Source organism: Micromesistius poutassou (assembly GCF_964030765.1).
Source record: "Micromesistius poutassou genome assembly, chromosome: 20".
NCBI classification, from domain to species: domain Eukaryota; kingdom Metazoa; phylum Chordata; class Actinopteri; order Gadiformes; family Gadidae; genus Micromesistius; species Micromesistius poutassou.
The window spans coordinates 3687014-3710903 of NC_140290.1; the positions used below are offsets into that span (position 1 = coordinate 3687014).

General features: G+C 51.9%; 1 protein-coding gene across 2 annotated transcripts; it reads right to left on the reverse strand.

The window, feature by feature from the left end:
* Nucleotides 1-1774: 1774 nt before the first annotated feature.
* top2b (DNA topoisomerase II beta) lies at nt 1775-23813 on the reverse strand. 2 transcript variants are annotated; one of them, XM_084484933.1, is made up of 36 exons: nt 23306-23813; nt 21811-21966; nt 21070-21160; nt 20786-20849; nt 19708-19853; nt 19510-19607; nt 18676-18888; nt 18045-18218; nt 15689-15790; nt 15380-15517; nt 14987-15125; nt 14478-14635; nt 13762-13887; nt 12954-13064; nt 12762-12867; nt 12537-12646; nt 12093-12185; nt 11789-11903; nt 11423-11544; nt 11013-11161; nt 10353-10584; nt 9989-10123; nt 9432-9632; nt 8973-9168; nt 8675-8766; nt 7204-7359; nt 7028-7111; nt 6294-6488; nt 5361-5517; nt 4622-4783; nt 3624-3810; nt 3366-3448; nt 3080-3178; nt 2491-2622; nt 2124-2212; nt 1775-2027 (listed from the first exon to the last, which is right to left on the reverse strand). In XM_084484933.1, exons 1-36 carry the CDS (start codon nt 23345-23347, stop codon nt 1833-1835), a joined length of 4848 nt encoding a protein of 1615 aa, XP_084341059.1. In that variant the 5' UTR covers nt 23348-23813; the 3' UTR covers nt 1775-1832. The 2 variants fall into 2 exon arrangements, with proteins under 2 accessions (XP_084341059.1, XP_084341058.1); XM_084484932.1 differs by having other exon boundaries at nt 21811-21999.
* Nucleotides 23814-23890: the final 77 nt, after the last annotated feature.

The following is a 23890-nucleotide window of genomic DNA, read 5'->3' on the forward strand; positions in this document are numbered from 1 at the left end:
GGTGTTTCTCATGGGCCCCCAGGGTTCATCACGGACCCCCAGGGTTCCTCATGGGCCCCCAGGGTTCATCACGGACGACAACATGACGTCAACATCTGTGTCTGGTGTCATGCTGAATGTTGCGCCGTACAGCTCGCTGCTCACTGTAGAGTCACACCAAGGCTACGTGTGCTTTGTGCAGCTCTGTAGCAACGCCCGGTGTTCTACTTCCTGTTTAGAGGAAGACAGGAAGAGGGGGGTCTACCCCAGGGTCCCGCCTCTGTTTCACGGTCATACGAGGAGGTCTCAACTTGACCTTGGCCGTGGGGGACCATCGTACCGCCTGTTCCACCAGGCTAACGGGCTAACCTCTTGGTCCACCAGGCTAACGGGCTAACCTCTTGGTCCACCAGGCTAACAGGCTAACCTCTTGGTCCACCAGGCTAACTGTGGTCCACCAGGCTAACGGGCTAACCTCTTGGTCCACCAGGCTAACGGGCTAACCTCTTGGTCCACCAGGCTAACAGGCTAACCTCTTGGTCCACCAGGCTAACTGTGGTCCACCAGGCTAACGGGCTAACCTCTTGGTCCACCAGGCTAACAGGCTAACCTCTTGGTCCACCAGGCTAACTGTGGTCCACCAGGCTAACGGGCTAACCTCTTGGTCCACCAGGCTAACAGGCTAACCTCTTGGTCCACCAGGCTAACGGGCTAACCTCTTGGTCCACCAGGCTAACGGGCTAACCTCTTGGTCCACCAGGCTAACGGGCTAACCTCTTGGTCCACCAGGCTAACTGTGGTCAACAGGCTAACCGTGTGGTACTGTCCCCGCGGTTAGAAGCGGAGCTGCTGTTCCTGCCCCCCCTCACCTCGAGGCTAGGGAACAGACAAGCCGCTGACTCCCAATCAATCAAATCTCAATCAGACCGGCGGCTGTCACCCAGACTCAGGCCTCGGAGCAGGCGGTACCTTTAAATATCCAGATGTCTAACGGGGTGTCCTGTGTTGTGAGGGTTCTGGTTCCTCCATGACTACAGAACACGGGACTATCGGACCGTTGTACTGGGAACACATGTAGTGTTAGAGAGCTGTACAGTACAGACCCTCTCTGGAACGGGAGGGCTGATCTCACCCACGCATTCAGAGGCGGGGGGGGGGGTGCAATCATGTTCTACTGTACAGTCTGACAGTCTGGAGACCCCCCCCAGGTGTAGAGCCCCAGACCCCCAGGTGGAGACCCCCCCCCCAGGGGGAGACCTTGTGAAGCCTCCTCTCGAGGCTCTGAGTGGTCCTTTGCTGTCGGTTGTAAATGTCGTTGTTTGTACATTAACGATGCTTTCTATGTTCATATACTGTTAACTTTACCATGAGCTGGCAAAGTAATAAAATTATATTTATTTTAAAATACCGACGTGTTTCTGTTCTTCCTCATATCGGGGGGGATCTATCCTAAGGTGTTGTTGTCATGGTTACGAGGGGAGATTCAAGAAGAAGGGCGACAAGACACCAAGAGTTCTTCCATTTCGTTGTTTACTTTCAAGTTCATGTCAAAAAGGTACAGATGACTCTTACTACAGGTCTACGTTTCTACAGCTGCTTCCGGACGATACACAACACTTCATGAGAATAAGATTAATTAAAAAAACAACTGCATATGTATATAATAAAAGTGTAAAACACCTACACAGTAAAAAAGAAATAACATCGACACCATTAAAAGAACACAAAGAGTCAAGTAACAAATGAAACCCGGAGGGAAATGTACAAAAGTCTGGGGACATGGGGGGGGGGGGGGGGGGGGGGGTCCGGTAATGTGTGTGTGTGTGTGTGTGGGGTGGGGGGCTGGGGGTCGGCTAGTCAAACATGCCGTCGTCGTCGTCATCGACGTCGTCCAGCTCAGCGAAGTAGTGGACCTCCTTCTTGGCGCGGCCGGGCCGCTCCCGCGACGGGGCCCGGGACCGGGCCTCCACCCGGGCGGCCAGCGGCGTGGTGACCAGCGCGTCCTCCTCCTCCGACTCCGACGCCGACGACACCGCCTTTTTGGATTTCTGATGACGCAGGGAGAAACACATGAAGTATTGAATCCAGATCCAGCGGGCCGGACCAGCGGACCGGAGGAGGAGGCGTGGAGAGGGGAGGCTCACCTTGCCCGCCGCCGCCTTCTGCTTCTTCATCGAGCCGTAGTCCCCGTCCTCGGAGCCAGAGTCCTTCCTCTTCCTCCCTCGGCCTTTACCTGCCATGGGGTGATACGCGTTAACGCCTGAGGAAGACCCCACGCGACCAGACACACGGTACTGCTTCAGCTCAGGAGGGGAGGGGCCCCGCTGCATTCACCCGTTCATACAGCGACGGCAGTGACAACCATGCCAGGGAACCGCCTGCTCGTCGGGAGCAGTCTTGCTCAGGGATACCTCGGCACTTTGCCAGGAGTGGGGATTGAACCAACAACCTTTCTCTTGCACAGCGCCCCCCCCCTGCCCTCCTGAGCCACTTGGTCACATGGGTCCTCACCTTTAAGTGCTGGAGAAGGCTTCTTGGACGGCGTGTCAGAGTCAGAGTCCCAGACCGACTTGTCTGGTTTCTTGTCTTTTGGTGCTGCTGGTTTCCTGGCCCTGGGGGCCGCTTCAGAGGGCTTCCTGGCTGCTGCAGACCGACATTTCATATATAATGAATGAAACAGAATACGCTATATCTTAATTCTTACACACATAAAAGCAGGCTATGCACATATCTACTGCATGCAATCCCTGAGCTACACATTCCCTGTGTCACACCAGGGCCCCCAGCAGAGTGGCCTGTAAGGCCACTGGGTCTGCTCAGTGAGCTGAAGGTCTGCTCAGTGAGCTGAAGGTCTGCTCAGTGAACTGAAGGTCTGCTCAGTGAGCTGAAGGTCTGCTCAGTGAGCTGAAGGTCTGCTCAGTGAGCTGAAGGTCTGCTCAGTGAGCCGATGGTCTGCTCAGTGAGCTGATGGTCGCTTTGGATGAGCTTTGGATGTTGCCATGGAAACCCTGAGAGTACGCCGCTGAAGGCTGTGAGAGTGGTCAGGTGACCGGGTGATGAACACGGGGGGAGCGGGTTATTGGGGGGGGGGGGTGCTGACCTTTCTTAGCGGGGGGCGTCTTCTCGACTGCTGAGCCGCCGGAGAGAGAGGAGAAGGCCCCCGGCCGCACGCCGCCATCGCTGTCTGACTTGGAGCCGTCTGAGGAGGGAGGAGAACACAGCAGGTTAGAGCAACGGAGGGAGTGAAAGGAGGGAGTGAGGGGAGGGAGTGAGAGGAGGGAGTTGGAGGAGGGAGTGAGTGGAGGGAGGGAGTGAGCGGAGGGAGTGAGTGGAGGGAGAGAGTGAGCGGAGGGAGTGAGTGGAGGGAGTGAGCAGAGGGTGCTCACCACTGTCGTTGCTCTTCTCTGAAAAGGCCTTGGAGGGGAAGATGCTGGCAGAGTCCCTCTTCCTGGCTGCTGCTGCTGCCGGCCTTCAGGGGGAACACAAGCGGAGGCATTTTAACGTGGTCTCATCACCACAACGTGCAGATAAACGTGCACTCTAGAAACATACCTGGGACCCTGCACAAAGACAAACCAGTAACAAAACCACCCAAGGAAAGAACTGAACCAACAGATGGAGTGAAGAGTCCCCCCGGGCCTTACGCTGGAGTGTGTTTGGGGGGGTAGGGGGGGGCGTCCAGGTCGTCGGGGTCCTCGTCGCTGGCCTTGCCCTCGGGGGGGTCCTCCGTGTAGGACCTGGCGGGGGACGGGGCCCCGTTGTCCTCGTCGCCGTTCTCCTCATCCTCGTCCTCCTCCTCCGAGAAGTCGAAGGTGTACTTGGGCTTGGAGGCTGAGGACAGAAGAGGGTCGGCCCAGTCAGTCCCGAGTCTACTCACAAGTTACCTCACACTTCAAAGCTTTCAATGCATTTCATTCTAGCGTTGTAAATCGTATTAAACTGCTGTTGTTTTGCGTGTCATGCGGTCATGTGATCATGAATCCCCAGGTCGACCGGCAGCCCCCCCCCCCCCCCCCCCCAGGTGGAGCGCTACCGGGCCCATCGGGGTCAGTGGAAACAGAATCAGCATGAAGCCTTCAAGTAGTCTACAGGCTTTGAATAACCGTTCTCTCTGGTGGAAATCGTTGCATGTGTGGATGTGGCGAAGACCTGGCCCTGGCGGAGGAGGACTTGACTAAACACAAGTTGCCGGGTGCCTTCGCTCTGGGAGTTATGAGCTGCGGTTGCACGCCTGTTGCGTCACAGCGGCCTCCTCGGAGCAGCGCGTTTCATCATCACCACTGTGACTCACAGCATCCCCTCCCCAGACTCTGGATCCCTTTCCTTCCCACAAAACATTTCTTCTAGAGGCAAGGAAAGTCACGCCTGGAAGTGGACTTTTATCATTGACTTTTATCATTGAATGTAAAATCTAACACTGTTTAAATGTAAAGGTTTACAATTATAACCTTCAATGCTGTACAGTCTGACGCCCAGGGCGGCATTGTGTGTTGTTGTGGGTTGCTGTGTGGTGTTGTGTGTTGTTGTGTTGTGCGTTCTGACCGGAGGCCCTCTGGGACTTGGTCTCTCGGGGGATGATGTAGCTGTGTGTAGCTGTGTGTAGCTGTGTGTAGCTGTGTGTAGTTGTGTTTTGCGTTCTGACCGGAGGCCCTCTGGGACTTGGTCTCTCGGGGGATGACGATCTCGCTCTCCTCCAGCTCGCTCTCGGACTTCTCAGACTCCTCGTCCGACCAGGGGTTCCGCTTCTTCACCTTCTTGGTGGGCGTGCCCTTGGGCACCGGGGTCTTCCTCACCCTGGGGGCCCCTGCCATCACACAACAAAAGGTCTTCTTTAAAGAGGAGAAAGGTTGAATAAAGGCGACATGACGGCCCTGGATGAGGAGCTGGGCTGTAGAGAGCATCGGTGCTGCCCGCTGAGATCTGATCTTCCTGGTCCTCCTGGTCCTCCTGACCACAGGGTCCAGCCCGCTGGAGGAGACCAGGAGACTCACACACAGTGGGACGGCAAACACGGGCCACGCCCCATTAAGATGTCAGGTCTATCTATTCATGAAGCAGGGTTCAACAGCAATAATCAGGGTTAAAGGTCCCATGACATGCACAGGTGGGCGTGTCCACCTGGACGTGTGACAGAGAGATGAGCATCGTTTGCTACAGTCCACTGGGTAGGCTGGTGGACTGATCTATCCAGCACACATCTAGGTGGACACGCCCATCTGTGATGTCATAACAGACAGATTTTCAAAACGGCTTGTAACGGCTAACCACACCACACCTGGTGGCATGTCATGGAACCTTTAACCAAAGCACTCCACAGCCATGAACAGCAGGAGAGCCGTGCTCGCCCTCTGATCCGCAGCGCAGGAGGAGGCAGCACCCACCTGGCTCCTTCTTCTCCCTCTTCACGCGGGGCGCCTTAGGCTTGGCCCCGCTGGCGGGGGCGGCAGGGCCGGACGACGGCGAGGTCAGAGAGTTCTCCTTGGAGGCTCCCTCGCCGTCCTCGTCAAACTCCATCTTCACCACCACGTCGGCGTCGCCCTGGGGAACCACGTGTCACCATGAGGGGCGGAGTCACGGGGTACCTCACCATAGCATAGCATACGCCATACCAGGAGTATCGCCATAATCGTATATTGTTAGACAATCCTATAATGATAAATCTCGATATGTGTCTGACGAGGAAAACAAAATGACTGTGAAAAGGTAAAGTGCTGGATTTATTCATGGTCCAAACTGAGTTTTTCAGTGACTCATCTTTGGTCAGTTAACTTCCGTTCACGTTTCCTTCATTTATGCGTTGAGTGCTATTCTACTAATTAAAATATCGAAAATTGGGGCGATATTTCCTGTTTCCATATTTTCCTAACTCTTAAGGAATAAAGCAAATGATCACAGTGTGAGGACCAAAGTCCTCCGTGAAGCACAGAGAGACCAGCAGCACGGTCCCTCTGATCACAGCGTGAGGACCACAGTCCTCCGTGAAGCACAGAGAGACCAGCAGCACGGTCCCTCTGATCACAGCGTGAGGACCACAGTCCTCCGTGAAGCACAGAGAGACCAGCAGCACGGTCCCTCTGATCACAGCGTGAGGACCACAGTCCTCCATGAAGCACAGAGAGACCAGCAGCACGGTCCCTCTGATCACAGCGTGAGGACCACAGTCCTCCATGAAGCACAGAGAGACCAGCAGCACGGCCCCTCTGATCACAGCATGAGGACCACAGTCCTCCATGAAGCACAGAGAGACCAGCAGCACGGTCCCTCTGATCACAGCATGAGGACAACAGTCAGCTCCTGATCGGGGGTCCCCTCACCTTCTTCCTCTTGGTGAGCTTCTTGGCCGTGTCAGCCTTCATGGGCTGGCTGGGTGGCTCCACGCGCCGGCCGTAGGGCGAGGGCAGCGTCTCCTCCAGGTGGATCTTCTTGACCTTGGGCTTGCCCACCTTGCCCTTCACCAGCTTGGTGGCCCGCCCCACGCTCTGCTCGTCCCGCTCCTGCGCCTCCACGTTCTGCACCGCGGGGGGGGGGGAGAGCGCGTTACTGCAGTGCACACAGCCGGCCAACACCACAGGAGTCTCTGTAGGTCTGTCTGCAGGTCTGTTTGTCTGTCTGATGTCTGTCTGTAAGTCTGTCTGTCTGCAGGTCTGTGTGACTGTAGGTCTGTCTGCAGGTCTGTCTGATGTCCGTCTGTTGGTCTGTCTGTCTGTAGGTATGTCTGTCTGTAGCTCTGTACGTCTGTGTGAAGGACTGTATGTCCAAAATGGCCAAATGGTACGTCCCATTGTTGAAAATGGGGCATATTCAAATGTCATAATATAATGTGAGGCAGATATAATCAGCCTCACATCTAAGGAGATGTGTGAATGATAACTCATGAAGACATGTTGGGGTTCAACGTGTGTTTGTGTACTACTGCTGACCAGCTGTGATACCAGCGGGAAGAGGTCACTAAATGCATGAGCGGCGAATCCCGATCCCGTGCAATACAGCAGCAGTAGTGCACTGTGTGAGGCCTCAGGGGGTCCCAGCAGGAGGTGGAGGGACTTACGTCCAGCTCCTCGATGAACACCGCCAGGTCCTCCTTCCACAGATCCTCTGGCGACTTCCTCTCCAGGTCGCTCAGCTCCGCCGTCTGAGCACAAACAAACAGCCGTCACCCTTCCTGTCCCCTCGCCCAGTGCCCGGCCGGGTCCCGGCGGCGGTGGTGACGGCGGCGCTACGTACCTTGAGGTCTCGCTGCCGCAGCAGCTCTTCCACCTTCTCCTTGGACAGGCACCACAGCGGCATGTTGAGGATGTAGTTGAAGTTGGGCCCTGATGACGAGCCCGAGTCCAGAGAGCCGTCGCTGTCGTTGCCGTCGCGCTCGTCCTCCTCCAAGGCCTGAGTGGGGCAGAGTGGGGGCTGTGAGCACTCTGCTCTCCTCTCCTTCTCTTCTCTCCTCACAGGGTGAGCGCTCTCCTGTCCTCTCCTTCTCTCCTTACAGGGTGAGTGCTCTCCTCTCCTCCTTACAGGGGGAGTGCTCTCCTCTCCTCCTTACAGGGGGAGTGCTCTCCTCTCCTCCTTACAGGAGGAGTGCTCTCCTCTCCTCTCCTCCTTACAGGAGGAGTGCTCTCCTCTCCTCTCCTCCCCTCACAGGGTGAGCACTCTCCTCTATCCTCTCCTCATAGGGTGAGTGCTCTCCTCTCCTCTCCTCCTTACAGGGGGAGTGCTCTCCTCTCCTCCTTACAGGGGGAGTGCTCTCCTCTCCTCTCCTCCTTACAGGGGGAGTGCTCTCCTCTCCTCCTTACAGGAGGAGTGCTCTCCTCTCCTCTCCTCCCCTCACAGGGTGAGCACTCTCCTCTATCCTCTCCTCATAGGGTGAGTGCTCTCCTCTCCTCTCCTCCTTACAGGGGGAGTGCTCTCCTCTCCTCCTTACAGGAGGAGTGCTCTCCTCTCCTCTCCTCCCCTCACAGGGTGAGCACTCTCCTCTATCCTCTCCTCATAGGGTGAGTGCTCTCCTCTCCTCTCCTCCTTACAGGGGGAGTGCTCTCCTCTCCTCCTTACAGGGGGAGTGCTCTCCTCTCCTCTCCTCCTTACAGGAGGAGTGCTCTCCTCTCCTCTCCTCCCCTCACAGGGTGAGCACTCTCCTCTATCCTCTCCTCATAGGGTGAGTGCTCTCCTCTCCTCTCCTCATAGGGTGAGTGCTCTCCTCTCCTCTCCTCATAGGGTGAGTGCTCTCCTCTCCTCATAGGGTGAGTGCTCTCCTCTCCTCATAGGGTGAGTGCTCTCCTCTCCTCTCCTCATAGGGTGAGTGCTCTCCTCTCCTCTCCTCATAGGGTGAGTGCTCTCCTCTCCTCATAGGGTGAGTGCTCTCCTCTCCTCATAGGGTGAGTGCTCTCCTCTCCTCTCCTCATAGGGTGAGTGCTCTCCTCTCCTCTCCTCATAGGGTGAGTGCTCTCCTCTCCTCATAGGGTGAGTGCTCTCCTCTCCTCATAGGGTGAGTGCTCTCCTCTCCTCATAGGGTGAGTGCTCTCCTCTCATCTCCTCACAGGGTGAGTGTGCTCAAACAGCTCCTAGTGTGAGGCCGTACTGCTTTGTTTGCAGGTTGAATGATTAGGTCAATGGTCCCACTTCTCTGCAGTGTTTTGCGGCCACAGGTTGACGCAGGCATTGATCACACGACTGGAGCAGGGCCCTCTCAGGCAGGATGGAGTACCTTCTCCTGGGCCTTGGTCCAGGCCACCACCGGGTCAGACTCAAAGCCCTTCTGCACCAGCATCCGGATCAGCTCCCGCTTCGACTTGTTCTCTAAGATAAAGACCAGACAGTTAGGACACCAAGCAATGAATGGTTGGATGGGTGGTGCGTGAGCGTACATGTTGGACGTGTGGACGTGTGCGTGTGTGTGCATGTGTGTATGCTTGTACGTGCGTCCGTGTATGCTTGTGCTTGCGTGCATGCTTGTGCGTGTTCGTCTGTGTGTGTGTGCGTGTGTGTGAGTGTGTGCCCCTCACCGATGACGACCTTGCCCTCGATCTTCTCCAGCACGAAGCGGGCCTGGTTGGACAGCTTGGCGGCGTCCGCCCCCAGGCTGCCCAGCAGCCAGTCCTTCCTCAGCTTGTAGTACTGCAGGCGCAGCGTGAAGAACTCCCGCAGGATGTCATGCACCGAGTCGTAGCGCTTCAGACAGCCCATGTGGTCGAACAGCACCTGAGGGCAGCACAGCTATGATCAGCGTCTCTACTGGGACTATGGGGAGCACTTTTGAAAAGGAAAACATGCTACTGTTTACAGTGTGTCAAAGAATCAACAACAATCTTTTTAACAATCATTGTTGCAGCAATCATAAATGACATGATTGCAGTGCCCACAGTGGTCCAATACTCAGCAGGATGTATCCATGCCGTCTGTTTATCTTTATGGATCTCCAATGTGTCCTTGAGTCCTCCCGGGTCGGGAGGATGAAGCCTCACCATGGAGTTGCAGGTCAGGGACGACTGCAGCTTGAAGACCTTGTGCAGCCCGGCCGACTCCGCCTGGATCAGCTTCTCCTCAGACATGCGAACCAGGAACTTGACGGTGGAGTCTGTGTGGTACTCCTTGTAGTCGTTGATCAGGGCGGGGGTCTTGTCCGTGCCCTGCAGCATCGGCTCCAGGACTGACTCCTTGTAGGCCTGCAGGGAGAGAGGAGGCCCCGGTCAGGGAGAGAGGAGGTCAGGGAGAGAGAGGCCCTGGTCAGGGAGAGAGGAGGTCAGGGAGAGAGGAGGTCAGGGAGAGAGAGGCCCTGGTCAAGGAGAGAAAGGAGGCCCCAGTCAGGGAGAGAGGAGGTCAGGGAGAGAGAGGCCCTGATCAGGGAGAGAGGAGGTCTGGGAGAGAGAGGCCCTGGTCAGGGAGAGAGGAGGCCGCGGTCAGGAAGAGAGGAGGCCCTGGTCAGGGAGAGAGGAGGCCGCGGTCAGGAAGAGAGGAGGCCCGGGTCAGAGAGAGAGTGAGAGGTGGCCCGGGTCAGTAAGAGAGAGGAGGCCCAGGTTACCTGAGTCCAGGTGCGGACGGGCAGCTCGGTGATCTCAACGGTGTTCTTGTCGATGACTGAGATCTCGCCACTGACCAGGTACTGGTTCTGCCCCAGCTCGTGGATCACTCCTTTGAAGTTCTTGTACCTGGGGAGCTGGTTGGCCAAGCAGACGAGACATAGTAAGAACAAAACACTCGCACCTTCTGAATCAGGTTGTACTACATCCCCACACTGTGCTTGTCCAGGGCTAGAAGGTGGGACAAGGAAACCCCTGTGGCAGACTGGAACGCCGCCGGGCTTTACTCTTCCCTTTACTCTCTTCTAAACCCTTGATGTTCCCACACTGAATCTGTCCCCAGTGCAGTAGGAGAGGGATTCTGACCATGGGCAGGGGGTCCTGATGGCTGAGCATGCGGTAGATGTTGTTGACAATCTCGCGGGGGTCGTAGTTGGGCAGCTTGCAGGCCCAGCCGGTGCCGATGCCCTCCGCCCCGTTCACCAGCACCATGGGGATGATGGGAATGTACCACTCGGGCTCCACCTTCTGGTTGTCGTCGTACAGGAACTTGAGCAGGTTGGAGTCCACGGACGGGAACAGCAGCTTGGCCAGAGGGCTGCAGGAGGAAAGAGACGCCTCAGGTCATCACTCAGGTCCAAATTGAACTAATACATTTAACAATAAGGAATTATAATTTAAATGTTTGTCATACAGGATCATTGATTTGTATGATCTATCGGATAATTAAATAATAATAATTATTATTAAGTTATACAATTTTTATTGTCAATTTGTTTTGTTTGACAAAACAGCACTCCAATCTGAAGCTCTTTCCCAGGCGGACGATAGCCCGAGTGTGGGATTCAGCAGGGAGTCCCTCTGGGGGGTAGCGTCACCTGAGCATGGTGAAGATGTAACGGGGGCTAGCGTTACCTGAGCATGGTGAAGATGTAACGGGGGCTAGCGTTACCTGAGCATGGTGAAGATGTAACGGGGGCTAGCGTTACCTGAGCATGGTGAAGATGTAACAGGGGCTAGCGTTACCTGAGCATGGTGAAGATGTAACGGGGGCTAGCTGCGTCCTTGCCACCGTTGATGCGGGTACCAAACTGTCCAAGGGGCTGGAGGATGTTGATGTTGTTGCTGCCCACAAAGTTCTGTGCCAGGTTCACGATGGTCATCATGAGGGCTTGCTGTTGGGGACAAAAAGAGGAGGTCAAAGGATTTTTAAGCTAAGATAAAATTGCACAGCGAAGGCTTGTCCTTTCCTCAGAAGAGGAGATGAGTTTGCTTTTCTTCCTTTTCAAAACACTTGTAAACGTTATGTCGTGTCCGTCCTAACATGACAGTGTTTCTTGGGCTTTACACTTTAATTTCCCTCATGGAATGGATAAAGTTGAGATCATTGTGCATGTTAGCTGGGTAGCTCCAGCAGGTCAGACGGGGGCCCACACCTCTCCATGATGGTAGGCAGACATCTCTGCCACGGAGCCAGCAAGCTGGGCCACCTTCACCTCCCTCTTGTCGTTCCTCTTCATGCAGGTGTAGAGCACCTTCCTCTGGCCCGGCTTCAGACCTGGAAACAAACACAGACTCAGGCTGCTGCTGCGGCACGCCATCATGCTAAACCATTTGGGACGTGTGTGTGTGTGTGTGTGAGTGGAGACGGTCTTTCTTTGTGTGCAGTCTCGTGTTCAGGATTGGATTGGTCATGCTTGATTTTATCGGGAATCGGCTTTCCATGTTTCAAAGCAGAGAAGCAAGAGGAAACGTGTTTGTATGTCATGGTGTCAAAGGGGGGTGTCAGAGGGCTGGCGTACCGTCCACCAGGGAGGGCAGGGACCTCTCGTTGTCAGAGTTGGAGAAGAGGATGAGCTCCTTGTTGATGAAGTCGTTGTAGGACAGGTGCCTGGTCTGCGTTCCATACAGGTATTGCTGGAGGAGGAGAGTAGGATGAGCTCGCGGTCACCAAACACAAAGCCATCATTCGTGCCAGCGGGGCTTTTCATTCGGTCGGTTAGGACACTCGGCTGATGAATGAATGAATGATTTAACAGTCAAAACAGGGCTGTGGTTCTAGGGGTCCTCGTGGGGTTGTGGGTTCACAGCCCTCCTCCTATGTACCTCAGGCAGGCCGTGCATGCGGCGCTGGCGGCGGTCCTCCATGAAGTTGGTCAGCCACTCCTTGCGGTCGTCCGTCTTCTTCTTGCTGAAGGCCTGAGGAGGAGGAGGAGGAGGAAGCCCTGCTCAGTGTGTGACCATTGAAGCCTTTCTAACGATCTGCTTACATATCCCTCTTCCAACTCTTAGTGACCCATAGCCATAGCAGTCACTAGGGGGTCTCATGTCTGTGTTTCTATTTAAGAAGGCAACACGTCTTAGACAGGTTGATTTGAATGAATAGGCATAAGGAATAAAACCCAGTTCAAATAATCCAGTTCAATTATAAAGGATTTTTTACCATTCACATAACTTTGCCACATTCAGCCTGGACCAAATCAAAGGGTCCACCAGATGGTGGCGGTGGTCTGGGCCTCAGGCAGTGGTCTCCATGGAGACGGAACTCACCAGAGTGATGGCCGAGTCGTCCTCCGTGCCGCCGTATCTGAACATGATGCGGTGGCGCTCCATCTCTGAGAAGTACTCCTTGGCCTCTTTGCTCGTACTCGTCCCCAGACCTGGAACACGGGTCATAAGGACGTTCTTCACACACTGCTACATGGTAGCTGGTCCCCTGAGGCGCAGATACGCAGTCTAGACGCCAGGGAGAGAACCTCCATCGGAGGAACTCACCTTTGTAGTACTTTATATGCCAGGTTTTGTAGTTTTCTGTGTTTTTCTTCCACTCGTCAAACTCGGGAATGCTGTAGAAGGCCAGCTCCTGCTTGTTCTTGCTCACCTATAGATCCGGAGCACATAGAAGCGTTACATCCTAGTGAAGTTGGCAGTGGGCGGGGGGTTTGTGGGGGTCCCGAGGGGCCTCACCTTGACGATGGGCGTGATGAACTCCTCCAGGAAGGTGTGCTTGAGGAGGGACGGCCAGTTATGGTGGAAGAAGTTGATCAGCAGACCTTTGATGTGGGAGCCATCTTGATCCTGGGACACAGAACAAGGGCTGGGTCAGCTCCACTAAACCACTAAACATCTCCAACATCTCTAACTGCACATGGGGCAGCTCCACTAAACCATTAAACATCTCCAACATCTCTAACTGCACCAAAATATCACGGTGCTGTCAAAATGAGCCTGTTCATCTCTTGAGATTCATCTGAAGTATTTAACTTTGACACTATTAAACAGAGTATTTGAATTCAGGTATACTCCCTTTGGGTTGATGTACAAGCTTGTGATTTAACATTTAAATATCCATTATTACAAGAATAAACGATTAATCACAGCAAATTGTGCCAGTAATCAGTTAATGATTTTGAAACAATTAAAAGCCCATATATATAAATAAGTGAATAGAGGACATTTATATTTTTACATTAGTGTATGGGTGGGGAGCATATTTTCCTCCTGGCTACGTAGCTAAGCGAGCGACCAATCACAGCACACGCACATCACAGCGAGAGAGCAGCTGAATGAAACCAGTGTTCTGGACTACACAACACCCCTACAATGATGAGACTCTACAAGACAGTTTATTAGCGGCCCAAGACTTATATTAATACTGTGGACAAATCCCTCTGGGATATGTCATGGTTATTTGACATAAGATCCTGATCCAGCATGCCATGTAGAGAAGGTCCTGGCCCGTGGCCCCGTGTCCTCAGGGGCCTGAGGGACTCACCTGATCCGTCATGATCATGATCTTGCCGTAGCGCAGGGACTTGAGGGACTCGGGGTCCTCGTAGCTCTTCTTGTACTGCAGCCCCACGATCTTGATGATGTTGTTGATCTCAGCGTTCTCCATGATCTGCCAACACACCGACACTCAGTCCACACACCAGGTCCCTGTGCACCCGCAGGTTCTGCTGCTTCCTCTGGAGGGTACCCTCCTGAAGCCCCCTCTGGGTTCACCCTCTCTGCACATCAGTCTGCCCTCCAGCCTCTTACATAAGTTAAAAATGATAGGACCAATCAGTGCTCGGGGGAGGGAGTTTCATGACCAATAGGTGGTGTCGCAGTCTGCAAAATTAAAAAAATGCAGACGGCACGGGAGGGAAGTGTGGCGATCGACAGCCTGTCTACCCAGGTTCCCAGAGGAACACATGTGCACAGAAGGCTTTACTCCGAGGGGAAGATGTTCCTGCTTCACTAGGATGAGCAGCTCTGATCCATGACCGACAGCTAGGCCAGACTTATGTCCAACTCTTTAGACTCCATGACCCTTTTGCCTGAAGAAGACCCAACAGAGTCAAAACGTTGCTAACCTTTTAATTAAGAAATAAATATGGGCGCTTAAGCAGTGCTGCGGACATTACATTTCTTTCACTAGACTCCATGACCCCCCAGCCTGGTGTCCTACTGTTTTGACTCCATGATGTTCTGTGATGGAGCGGTTACCTGCTTGTGCGAGGCCTCTCGCACATTCAGGATCTTCCCTCTGAGGGGGAAGACCCCGTAGCGGTCGCGTCCGATGACCCCCAGCCCCGAGACTGCCAGCGACTTGGCCGAGTCTCCCTCCGTCAGGATGAGGGTGCATTCTGATGAGTGTCTGCCGCCTGGAACACACACACTCAACCTGTCACACCAACTCACCGTCAAAGCAGTTTTCTGCAGACAGATGAGCTTCAACTTGTTTTAGAGGAGTCATGTTACAAGGAGCACGTCACTCATAACAGTAACCATGGCTCCAGGTACCAGGGCACAGGTAGGAGCCAAACTAGTTCACTACCTCGAATAGTTCACTCCCGGACCCACTGATCAATGACACTTTGTGAAACAGGTCTCTTAAATGCTGCTTTTCAAACATAACTCAATAGCTCAGCTCCTGGCTGATAGTGGATGTGTGCTGTACTAAGGCCCCGCATATGCAGCACTTCACAGGGTGGAGTGAAGGGAGGATGACTCACCTGCGTCGTTGGCGTCATCCAGCTTGGGGATGCCTTTGATCTTGCTGTACTTGACGGACGAGCACTTCTTATTGAGCTGGGTCTGGGCCTTGAACTTCACCCAGTTCAGGATGCTCTCCACAATGCCACAGTTGGTGGCCTGCAGAAGGGGAGGGCTTAGATGAGCAGGGATCTCAATGGGTTGTGACACCATGACTCATGACACGCTGCACGGCAACAACTTTTCATTACAGAAAAAGGATTCCAATGTCCGATCTGAATGGATCGTTCTAGTCAAGTCTACAGTCTACAGTTGAGTCTACTCAAGTTCTCGTGACGACGGAGCCTTTATAAATGGTCCGCACATCACCCCGATGGCAGCAGCTCGAGCCCTCCAGTCCGCTCCGTACTCACCGCCCGGATGAACTTCTCAGACAGAAGGCACTTGGAGCCAAAGCTCTTGGTCTGCAGCGTCATGTTCTCCTTGGTCTGAGAGTCGAACGTGGGGTTCTCGATCAGCGCGTTCACAAACACCCAGATGTGGTTCTTCACCTGGATCAAGAGAATACAGTCATGAGGTCACACACACACACACACACACACACACACACACACACACACACACACACACACACACACACACACACACACACACACACACACACACACACACACACACACACACACACACACACGTGTTTGGGAGAAGAGCGGCGTCCATACCTGGAAGGGCTTGACCGAGACCCCTGCTTTGTTCTTCTTCTTCACCACCTCGATGAGCTTGGACACGATCTGGTCCACCACGTAGTCGATGTGTCTCCCGCCCTGTGGACCAGAGGGAACGATGGTGATCCACAGCAGAGGGTACACACACTGAAGCACACCTTAACTACTGAGACTATTAGTCTCTCCGAAATAGTAAAACCACGGTCATACAAAGCACCTTGTTTTGTAGTTTGAATTCAACGTTTTTATTTGTTGGTTGCTTCTTTCTGTAACGCGTGCCTTGAACGCCGCTTTGGATAGAACTGATTAATAAGAACCATGCGCTCACACAGGCGGCTGAAGAGAGGGGCTGTGGTGAGATGGGGGTGAAGGCTACTGTTGATGGTAAGGATTTTAATAACAACCTCGAAATATTGAATCGAGGCTGTCCACTGGACTATTAATGATTGGTTTGATGTCTCCATAGACAGTAAAAGAAGTCAATGACTAAGGCGTTCAGATGGAGCGTATTGTTGTCACAGAGGGAACCAGAGGGATTAAACAATCTGGGAAATCTGCCTCCATGAGTCTGTGTTTTCATGAGACATCTGAAAATAAGCAGGGCGCACGCCCAGGAGACAGGTTTTACACAAGGTCCGATGGAAGCCCAAGCTTCAGCTCTCCTTTGCTGGAACTTGTTTTACTCTTGGCCGGACCAAAGAGTCACAGCCTTCGTCGCCAGGATGACGACAAAGGCTGTATATGATGGAAACGTTGACATGGAGTACATTCAACCTCTGTAGTGACAGGGCTCCAGACTAACTTTTTTCACTAGGAGCACTGTAGCCCCTAACTGAAATTTTAGGGGCACAACCAGAAATTTTAGGGGCACACACCGTAAATCAACATGCTAACCAAATATTCACATTTCTAGCCTACTAGGAGGCTAGGACTAATACTCCTTTTTGCCCGAGATTGACAGCTGCACCATCAGCTCCAATGGTGACTGTCTTCTCTAACCACCCTGTTTCTGTCCCTAGATGCTGGAATGCCTCTTTGGTGGCATCATATACAAAATGAAAAAAGGGGTTAGAAAAAAAGGGTTAGTTAATAAAAGTTAAACAGTTCTCATCTATCCCAACGGTTTCGATGCGTGCGCGCATGCGTTCGACGAGCACGGAAGCGACAGTTCCACGGGAGTGCGCCCGCTTGTCGTGCAGCTTGACAGGACGCAGCACCTCCTCGCACCTCCTCGCCCGCTCGCCTCTCCATCGAGAATGCATCGCGACAAACGCATCCCGTGTGAAAATGGCACCTGAAGTGATTATTTAAACTACAAACATATTCACAGTAGGGCTTTGACTCCGAACTTCGTTATTCAAATATTAAAAAGATATATACTATTCGAACGAATATTAGGCAGCCCTTAATATTCAAACAGTTTAGGGGCATTATTTTTTGTAAACGGGACGTAGACCGACTCATTTCACGGATTCCTGTGAGACCAGGTTGCCTTAATTACATCTGTCACATATTTAAGGTGAAAACTAAGTATTTAGATCGCTTATTCACTCACATTGTTCACTCGTTGCTTATAAAGGTTTATTCGTTTCCCAGTATCATTTCCTTAATTTTTGAATTGTAAAATAAATAAAATATTTTTTTGGAGTTGCGGGTTTTTGAAATTACTGGAAGCAAGTCGAGCTGACCTTGCCTGCTGTACCCACGGCCCAAAATAAAGAACAACCGAGACAATATCCTTAATTCAAACATGCCATTTAATTTGGCCTCAATTGGTATATGGATGCAAACTTGGAATGAACGTGCGCAACGGGGATTTCTAAAGGTTACTGTACAGTGGCGTAGACTGCAGGAGCTGAAACATCACTACGGTAGACCTAAGAAGGTTCTACGAGCGCCAGTCTTCCCGAAAATGGTGGGTTCAGCCCTTTGTAGCCCCACAATGCTCTGAATCATCATCCTCCGACTCTGTAGACTGTGGCACTTGCCGCAAGTGCGTCGGTGCGTCGGTTTCCCGCGCTCAATAATCTCTATGACCCTCCCCCTCCACACATGAGACACTTGTGGCCATTCCCTATCCTTCTCACACTCATTGGCCTGCTACAGATTCCGGATTCATTGACGCGCCCCTTCCACGTTTAACGTGTAAAAATAAAAAAGGGCAAATTTACTGGTCGCACATGCGTGACCAGATGTAAAATTCAGTCGCACACTCTCAAATTTTGGTCGCAAAATGCGACCATTTGGTCGCAGTCTGGAGCCCTGAGTGAGACGCCGTAGTGTCATGTGGTGGTGTACCGTTGCTAGTGAGCGGCGGTGCTGATAGTAGTGGATAAGTCCTCTGGTTGCGTACCTTGGTGGTGGCGATGCTGTTGACGAAGCTGACCTGCTGGAAGCCCTTCTCGCTCATGGCCAGGCCCACCTCCCAGCGCTCGCTCACCGACTCGTTGACCACCTTCAGCGCCACGCCCGTCTCGTCCAGCTTGTCCTTGACGTACAGGTCCACGTAGCTGCGGAAGCCCGTCACCTGCAGGCCCAGAGGACACGGTCACTGGGAGCTCACCAGCAGAACGGCTGCACAGCAGGGAGGGCTCCTGATTCTGTTTCTCTCCATCAATGTCGACGCTATCTTAGTGGTAGCTCATTAATGCTACGGCCCTACAGAGGGGACCGTAGCATCAATTTGAGTCAATTTGATGATCAATACTATGTACTGTTTGGTCCGGCCATGGTTAAAAAACCAATGGCAAACCTGTAGTAGCCAAACAACACATCTCAGAATCCATTACCTCCAGTACATATCCGCAATCAGGACTTCCTGTCATACGTACAGTGCACTACACTCAGGACTCCCTGTCATATGTACAGTGCACTACACTCAGGACTCCCTGTGACAAGTACAGTGCACTACAGTCAGGACTCCCTGTCACATGTACAGTGCACTACTGTCAGGACTCCCTGTCACATGTACAGTGAGGACTTACAGGCAGCTTCTTCCCGTTCAGCATGACCTTGACCCCTCGGCAGGAGCCGGCGATGTCGTACGCCCGGCGGGTCAGCAGCGCCACTATGTCCTTGTCCAGCTTCTGCATGTTGAACTTGGACAGGTCGGGCTGGAAGGTCACGTTGGTGAAGTCCTCGCTGTCAAAGTGCTTGATCTTGGGCTCCGCCGTCTTGGTCATGTTGTTCTGCCAGGTCTGCAAGAGAACCACATAAAACAAGACTTAGAAGAACCACAAACAGCAATACTTGCTGCTGAGAACTGCATAGAACAAGACTGAAGGGAACAAGACTTGAGAGAAGCACGTACAACAAGACCTAAGGGAACTACATACAACAAGACTTAAGTGAACCACATACAACAAGAAGACCTAAGGGAACCACATACAACAAGAAGTCTTAAGGGAATCACAAAGAACAAGAAGAATGAAAACACAACATGGCTCCAATCTTATTGATCTGGGATCAGAAATATGTCCCTCTGTCTGAATGCAGAAATGATAACTCAAAGACAAAGTGAGTGTGTTTAGGTTAACGGTTCAGCAACACCTTGTGTCCCCTGGTGGAGGAAATGGGAACCCCAAAAAATTGTGACATGATGCCAATCTTGTGACAAAGCACCCATAAAATGCAACCGTAACGAAGACTTGGCAGAGAACCCAACTGGTGATAACAAAACCCTACATTACATCAGATGGATCTCTCTGCAGCCCTGCAAAACAGCATATATTTTATGTCCCGTTAAAAACATGACACCATTCAGATGATTCAGCGCTGCAATATGCTTGTAACCCTCAACGTCAGAGGTTGGTAAGCACCTGTTTGAAGCTATGCTTGTACTCCTTGCAGGCCGTCTCCACGGTGAACTTGGTGCTGAAGATGTTGCAGAGTTTGGCTCCGTAGCCGTTGCGCCCACCTAGCAGGGGAAGCACAGCAAGGGTCAAACGCCGCACACCTTAGGGCCGTACGCCCTCGCAGCCAACCCGCCCCTCCCTGCACGGCCGTGGTCTTCATACCTGTGACCTTCTTCTGCTCGTCGTCGTAGTTGCTGGAGGTGAGGAGATGGCCGAAGATGAGTGCCGGGACGTACATCTTCTCGTCCTTGTGTTCCACCACGGGGATGCCTTTGCCATTGTTCCACACGGAGATGGTGTTGGATTCGCTAGGGGACAAGGAAGAGCATGGGAATGAGATGCAGCAGTATTTCAGTCTGAAAGTGAACCTCCACTTCCGTCTAACATCAGACCATGATAAATTATTACAGCCAGGACCAGCAACCAAAGAAAAGCTCTAATGCAGTGTTTAATTAGGGTGGAGTCTGGTAGACTTGACTGATGCCCATTCATCAATTGGGGAACAATGGAGAAATGAAGACAGACAGACAGACAGACAGACAGACAGACAGACAGACAGACAGACAGACAGACACACACACACACAGCCTTCGTCGTGACTATCTGATAGACAGATAGACAGCTAGAGCTTTCCCCGCCAGGTGGATGATGAACCTAACCCTTGGGCATCTGTAAGCATTTCAACAACCAACCACAGGGAGAGACACGCTTGATTCAGTGACGATGGAGCCCTCTGTAAACCACAGACAACAGGACCGTGTCATTACCACGGGAGGGATTCAAATGAGGATGGTGGGGTGGGGTGGAGGAGGACAGTAGAGAGGGGTGGGGGAGAACAGTAGGGGGGGATGGGGGAGGACAGTAGAGGGGGTGGGGGAGCAGGAGGATGCTAGGGTGGGGTTGGAGGAGGACAGTAGAGAGGGGTGGGGGAGCAGGAGAGTGGAAGAGGAGAGCTCCACCGTCTGCATTTGAAATGAGGGCAGCGCTGCATTCCATGTGCAGACTCCCGCCAGATTCATCAGCGCCAGACAACCAGACTGCCTCCCCCTCCCCTGCCTCCCCTAGACCCCGCCAGCTCTGCACGTCTCTGGGTTTCCTCTCAAGTCAAACCTGCTACCGGTGCAGTTTGGTTAAAAATGGAAGTGATCCCAGGATGGTTCCAATAGCAGTAGGTACCAGAAACCATTCATCTGTTCATATCATACCTTCAGGAATACGGACATTCATTTAGAACACTTACGGATCAATGTTGATCTTGATGGTGGTCATATTCTTGTCTCTTTGTTTGTTGTCTGCTGCGTTTACTGTTAACAGGGAAAATGATATTAAGATGTAGTTTACACACAATAACAATAAAGTAAGCAACAGAAAATGTATCAAAATGTAAGCAAATTTCCCTATATCAGATTTATTAAACAATAATTGCAGTTCACATGAAATAGTGCATTCAGGCAGCTACGCCTAATTCCCAAAATAAGAGATGTCTGCAGTAACAATACAAGAGGAAAAGTAAAGCTCACCCACCAAGAATTTCATCAAAGATTTTGTAAAGTCCAGGGACGTATGTGATTTCTCGCAGGTTCATTCCGACATCTTCATCAAACACCCACAATTGCTGGATAAAAGAACAGAGATTTGGTGTGAGAACGGTTTGGAGCCAAGTCAGCAGTAACAAGGAAGATGTGAAGCGTACTCTCACACACGGTGTGAGAGTAGTGGTTCCCACACGGGATCTAGTCTAGTGAACCAAGCCTATTGAGGAAAGAGTGGATGGTGCACTGGTCTGTTGTTGTATGTACTGTTGGCTCCAGCTGTTGCTGAAACACACTTACTTCTACCCTTCACCATGTGAGTATATTTCCCCCTGTACATTAGATTGTTACAGCACTGTATCTGTTGCTGTGCTTTCAGAACCCCTCACGGAGGTGTTCATTATCATGTACCTTCACAAAACAAATGGAGGGGCCAGGTAGGGTAGTGGATAGAGTATTGGTTAGGGGGTCGAGACCCAAAAATACTAGGTTAGATCCCCAGTATCAACAACCTATTGGGAGCTTACATTACCCCTTCCTGCTCCTTCATGACTTCTTTATTCATTACTTTTAACGTCACCGTTAGCATTCACCCAACAGACTGTTAGGGACTTCACTGTGAAGTCCTGCTCACTCCAACTGAGCACTGAATACACTGCAAGTTGCTTTCAATCGATCTTCAGATAACGATACCCGGTAAATGGTCGCAGATGAGAGGCTCTCTGGATCTCACCTGTGTGACGGGCTCCACCGAGCCGATGTAGGTGTCCGGGCGGAGCAGGATGTGCTCCAGCTGCGTCTTCTTCTGGTACACGCGCTCCACCGTCATCTTCTTGGAGCCCTCCTTCTTGGTGGACTCGCTCTTGCCGCCATTCGCCGCGGCCTCCTCCTTTTTGGCGGCATTGTTTTTTTCAAAGAGGGTCTGTTGTTAGACACATTTGGCGCAGACGTGTTACGAGAAAACAGAGAGGCTTGTAGGAATTTGAAAAAGGGAAAGAATAATCTGAAAGACAGTTATGCAGTGGAAAAATGTGTTGATATTATAGACCTGCACCTTGAGTCTCAAAGGACGTCATATGACCATATTCATGTGATTGAATCCCATTCATCAGGATAAGAGAAAGAAATGAACAAAAACCCATCGGGAAAAGAAAGACATGTGGATAGGAGACGTAGCCTATAAGAGGGATCCCCATTCCAGGATGGCGCAAGGCATCATCATAACAGCAATGTATGGAGGGGAGCCTATGTTGCATTTCAAGTCAGTGTGGAGGGGCTGTGTTAGTATCAAAAGATGTAGAGGTCGCCAGGTGAACAAGAAACAGGAAGCCCTTTCAAACCAGGAGCAAATTTCAGCGTTCAGAACCCAAAGAGGAAAGTACCAGAAATTATGTAATTTAGTGGTCCAGGACCAGGAGGTGGGAGGATAAAGCTATTATGCCAATTTAAAACCATTTAATTGTTAACGGCTATCTTTGAGTCAAAAACATACTCATTACGTCCTCTCTGGTCCTTATCACAATGAACGTATGCCTCAAGTTATGACGTCGGGTTATTGAGAGATATGCTGACCTTTGTGCATGGCTACTGTGTGCAAGGTAGTTCATGGGTTTTATGGGACGTTAAGGTGTAATTCAAGTGTGTGCAATTCATGTTAAACATAGTTTCAAATGTCCTCCAGGTGGAAGCCAGCGTAACAAATGTGTATTACACATTATAACATGCCTATGTAGTATAGTTGTACACGAAGGGATGCCTTATACCTCAAAGGGCCTCGGCAAAAATTATGGACCGTCCTCGGTTACAACAATGATTCAGACCGGCTGAGGGTTAAAGAGACAGGGTTGACATTAAGAGCCTCTGAGCAGCCGGTCCAGCTGGTCCTTTGTTTACAGCCTCCAGAGGCACACGAAGGGTTTAAAGTTGTGACCCGGCGTGAGGCCACATGGCAAGGGTCGGGCGGGGATCTGAGGACCAGATAACCTAGCTGTACCGACCAGGTGCGGTCTCGGTGAGGGAGACACGAATATAAATAAAGCCACGCCATGAGTTGCTAAACACAACTTGTGAATGAGCACAAAAAAAAATACTTGGGCAACGATAAGACTAGTTCCTAAAGTTGTATTCAACGCATATAAGCGTCGTCCTGAATAGTATGGGACCTGACATGAAGCCATGTAGTCATCAGGACATGCAGGACCATGCACGGTGTAGAGAGGCTGACTTACCACCCAGGTTAGACCCCCGCTGCCCGCTGCGCCGTTGGACATCTTCCTTTGTGGTCCCTAATTCTCCCAATGCAGATCTCTGAAGGTTTCTCAACTTCACCGGATTTAAAAGTCCATCAACGATGTAACTGTCCTTGGTTTAATCCCAAAATATGAATCCACACTCCATCCGTTTATCCAGCCATCTTCAAAAGGAAACGATTCACCGGCATCCGAACAGGCGGAGTAAGGGGAGGGTGACGCGGCTTTTGTTAAAATCGACAAGCGGTGTTTTCCGTTAGGCCTTCGCTCCAACAAAGATGCTAACGGAGCTATTTGCTAACACATAAATACTGTACAAAACCGCACATTAAATAGCACATTAGTTAATTATAAAAGAATAATGTTGCATTCGAACAACCCCTGGTTGAAATATTCCAAGAACCCTGGTGATATAAATACTTTTCATAAAAAAAAAATTAAAAAGGTAGCTATCTGCACACACCGTCCGGTTCCGCCATCAGCAACACAGACGGCAGATCCCCACCGCGGGATTGGCCAATCTGCTGCTCTCTTTCCGAGGCACCGGTACCTCGGCCAATCAGA

What these genes read in the sequence shown, in the direction of transcription:
- top2b (XM_084484932.1), bottom strand. Translation starts at nt 23,347, where the DNA reads ATGTCCAACGGCGCAGCGGGCAGCGGGGGTCTAACCTGGGTG. An exon ending in GCATATAAAGTACTACAAAG is followed by an intron (nt 12,647 to 12,761) that starts GTGAGTTCCTCC and finishes CCCGTGTTCCAG; the next exon opens with GTCTGGGGACGAGTACGAGC. An exon ending in ACGACTCGGCCATCACTCTG is followed by an intron (nt 12,186 to 12,536) that starts GTGAGTTCCGTC and finishes CCTCCTCCTCAG; the next exon opens with GCCTTCAGCAAGAAGAAGAC.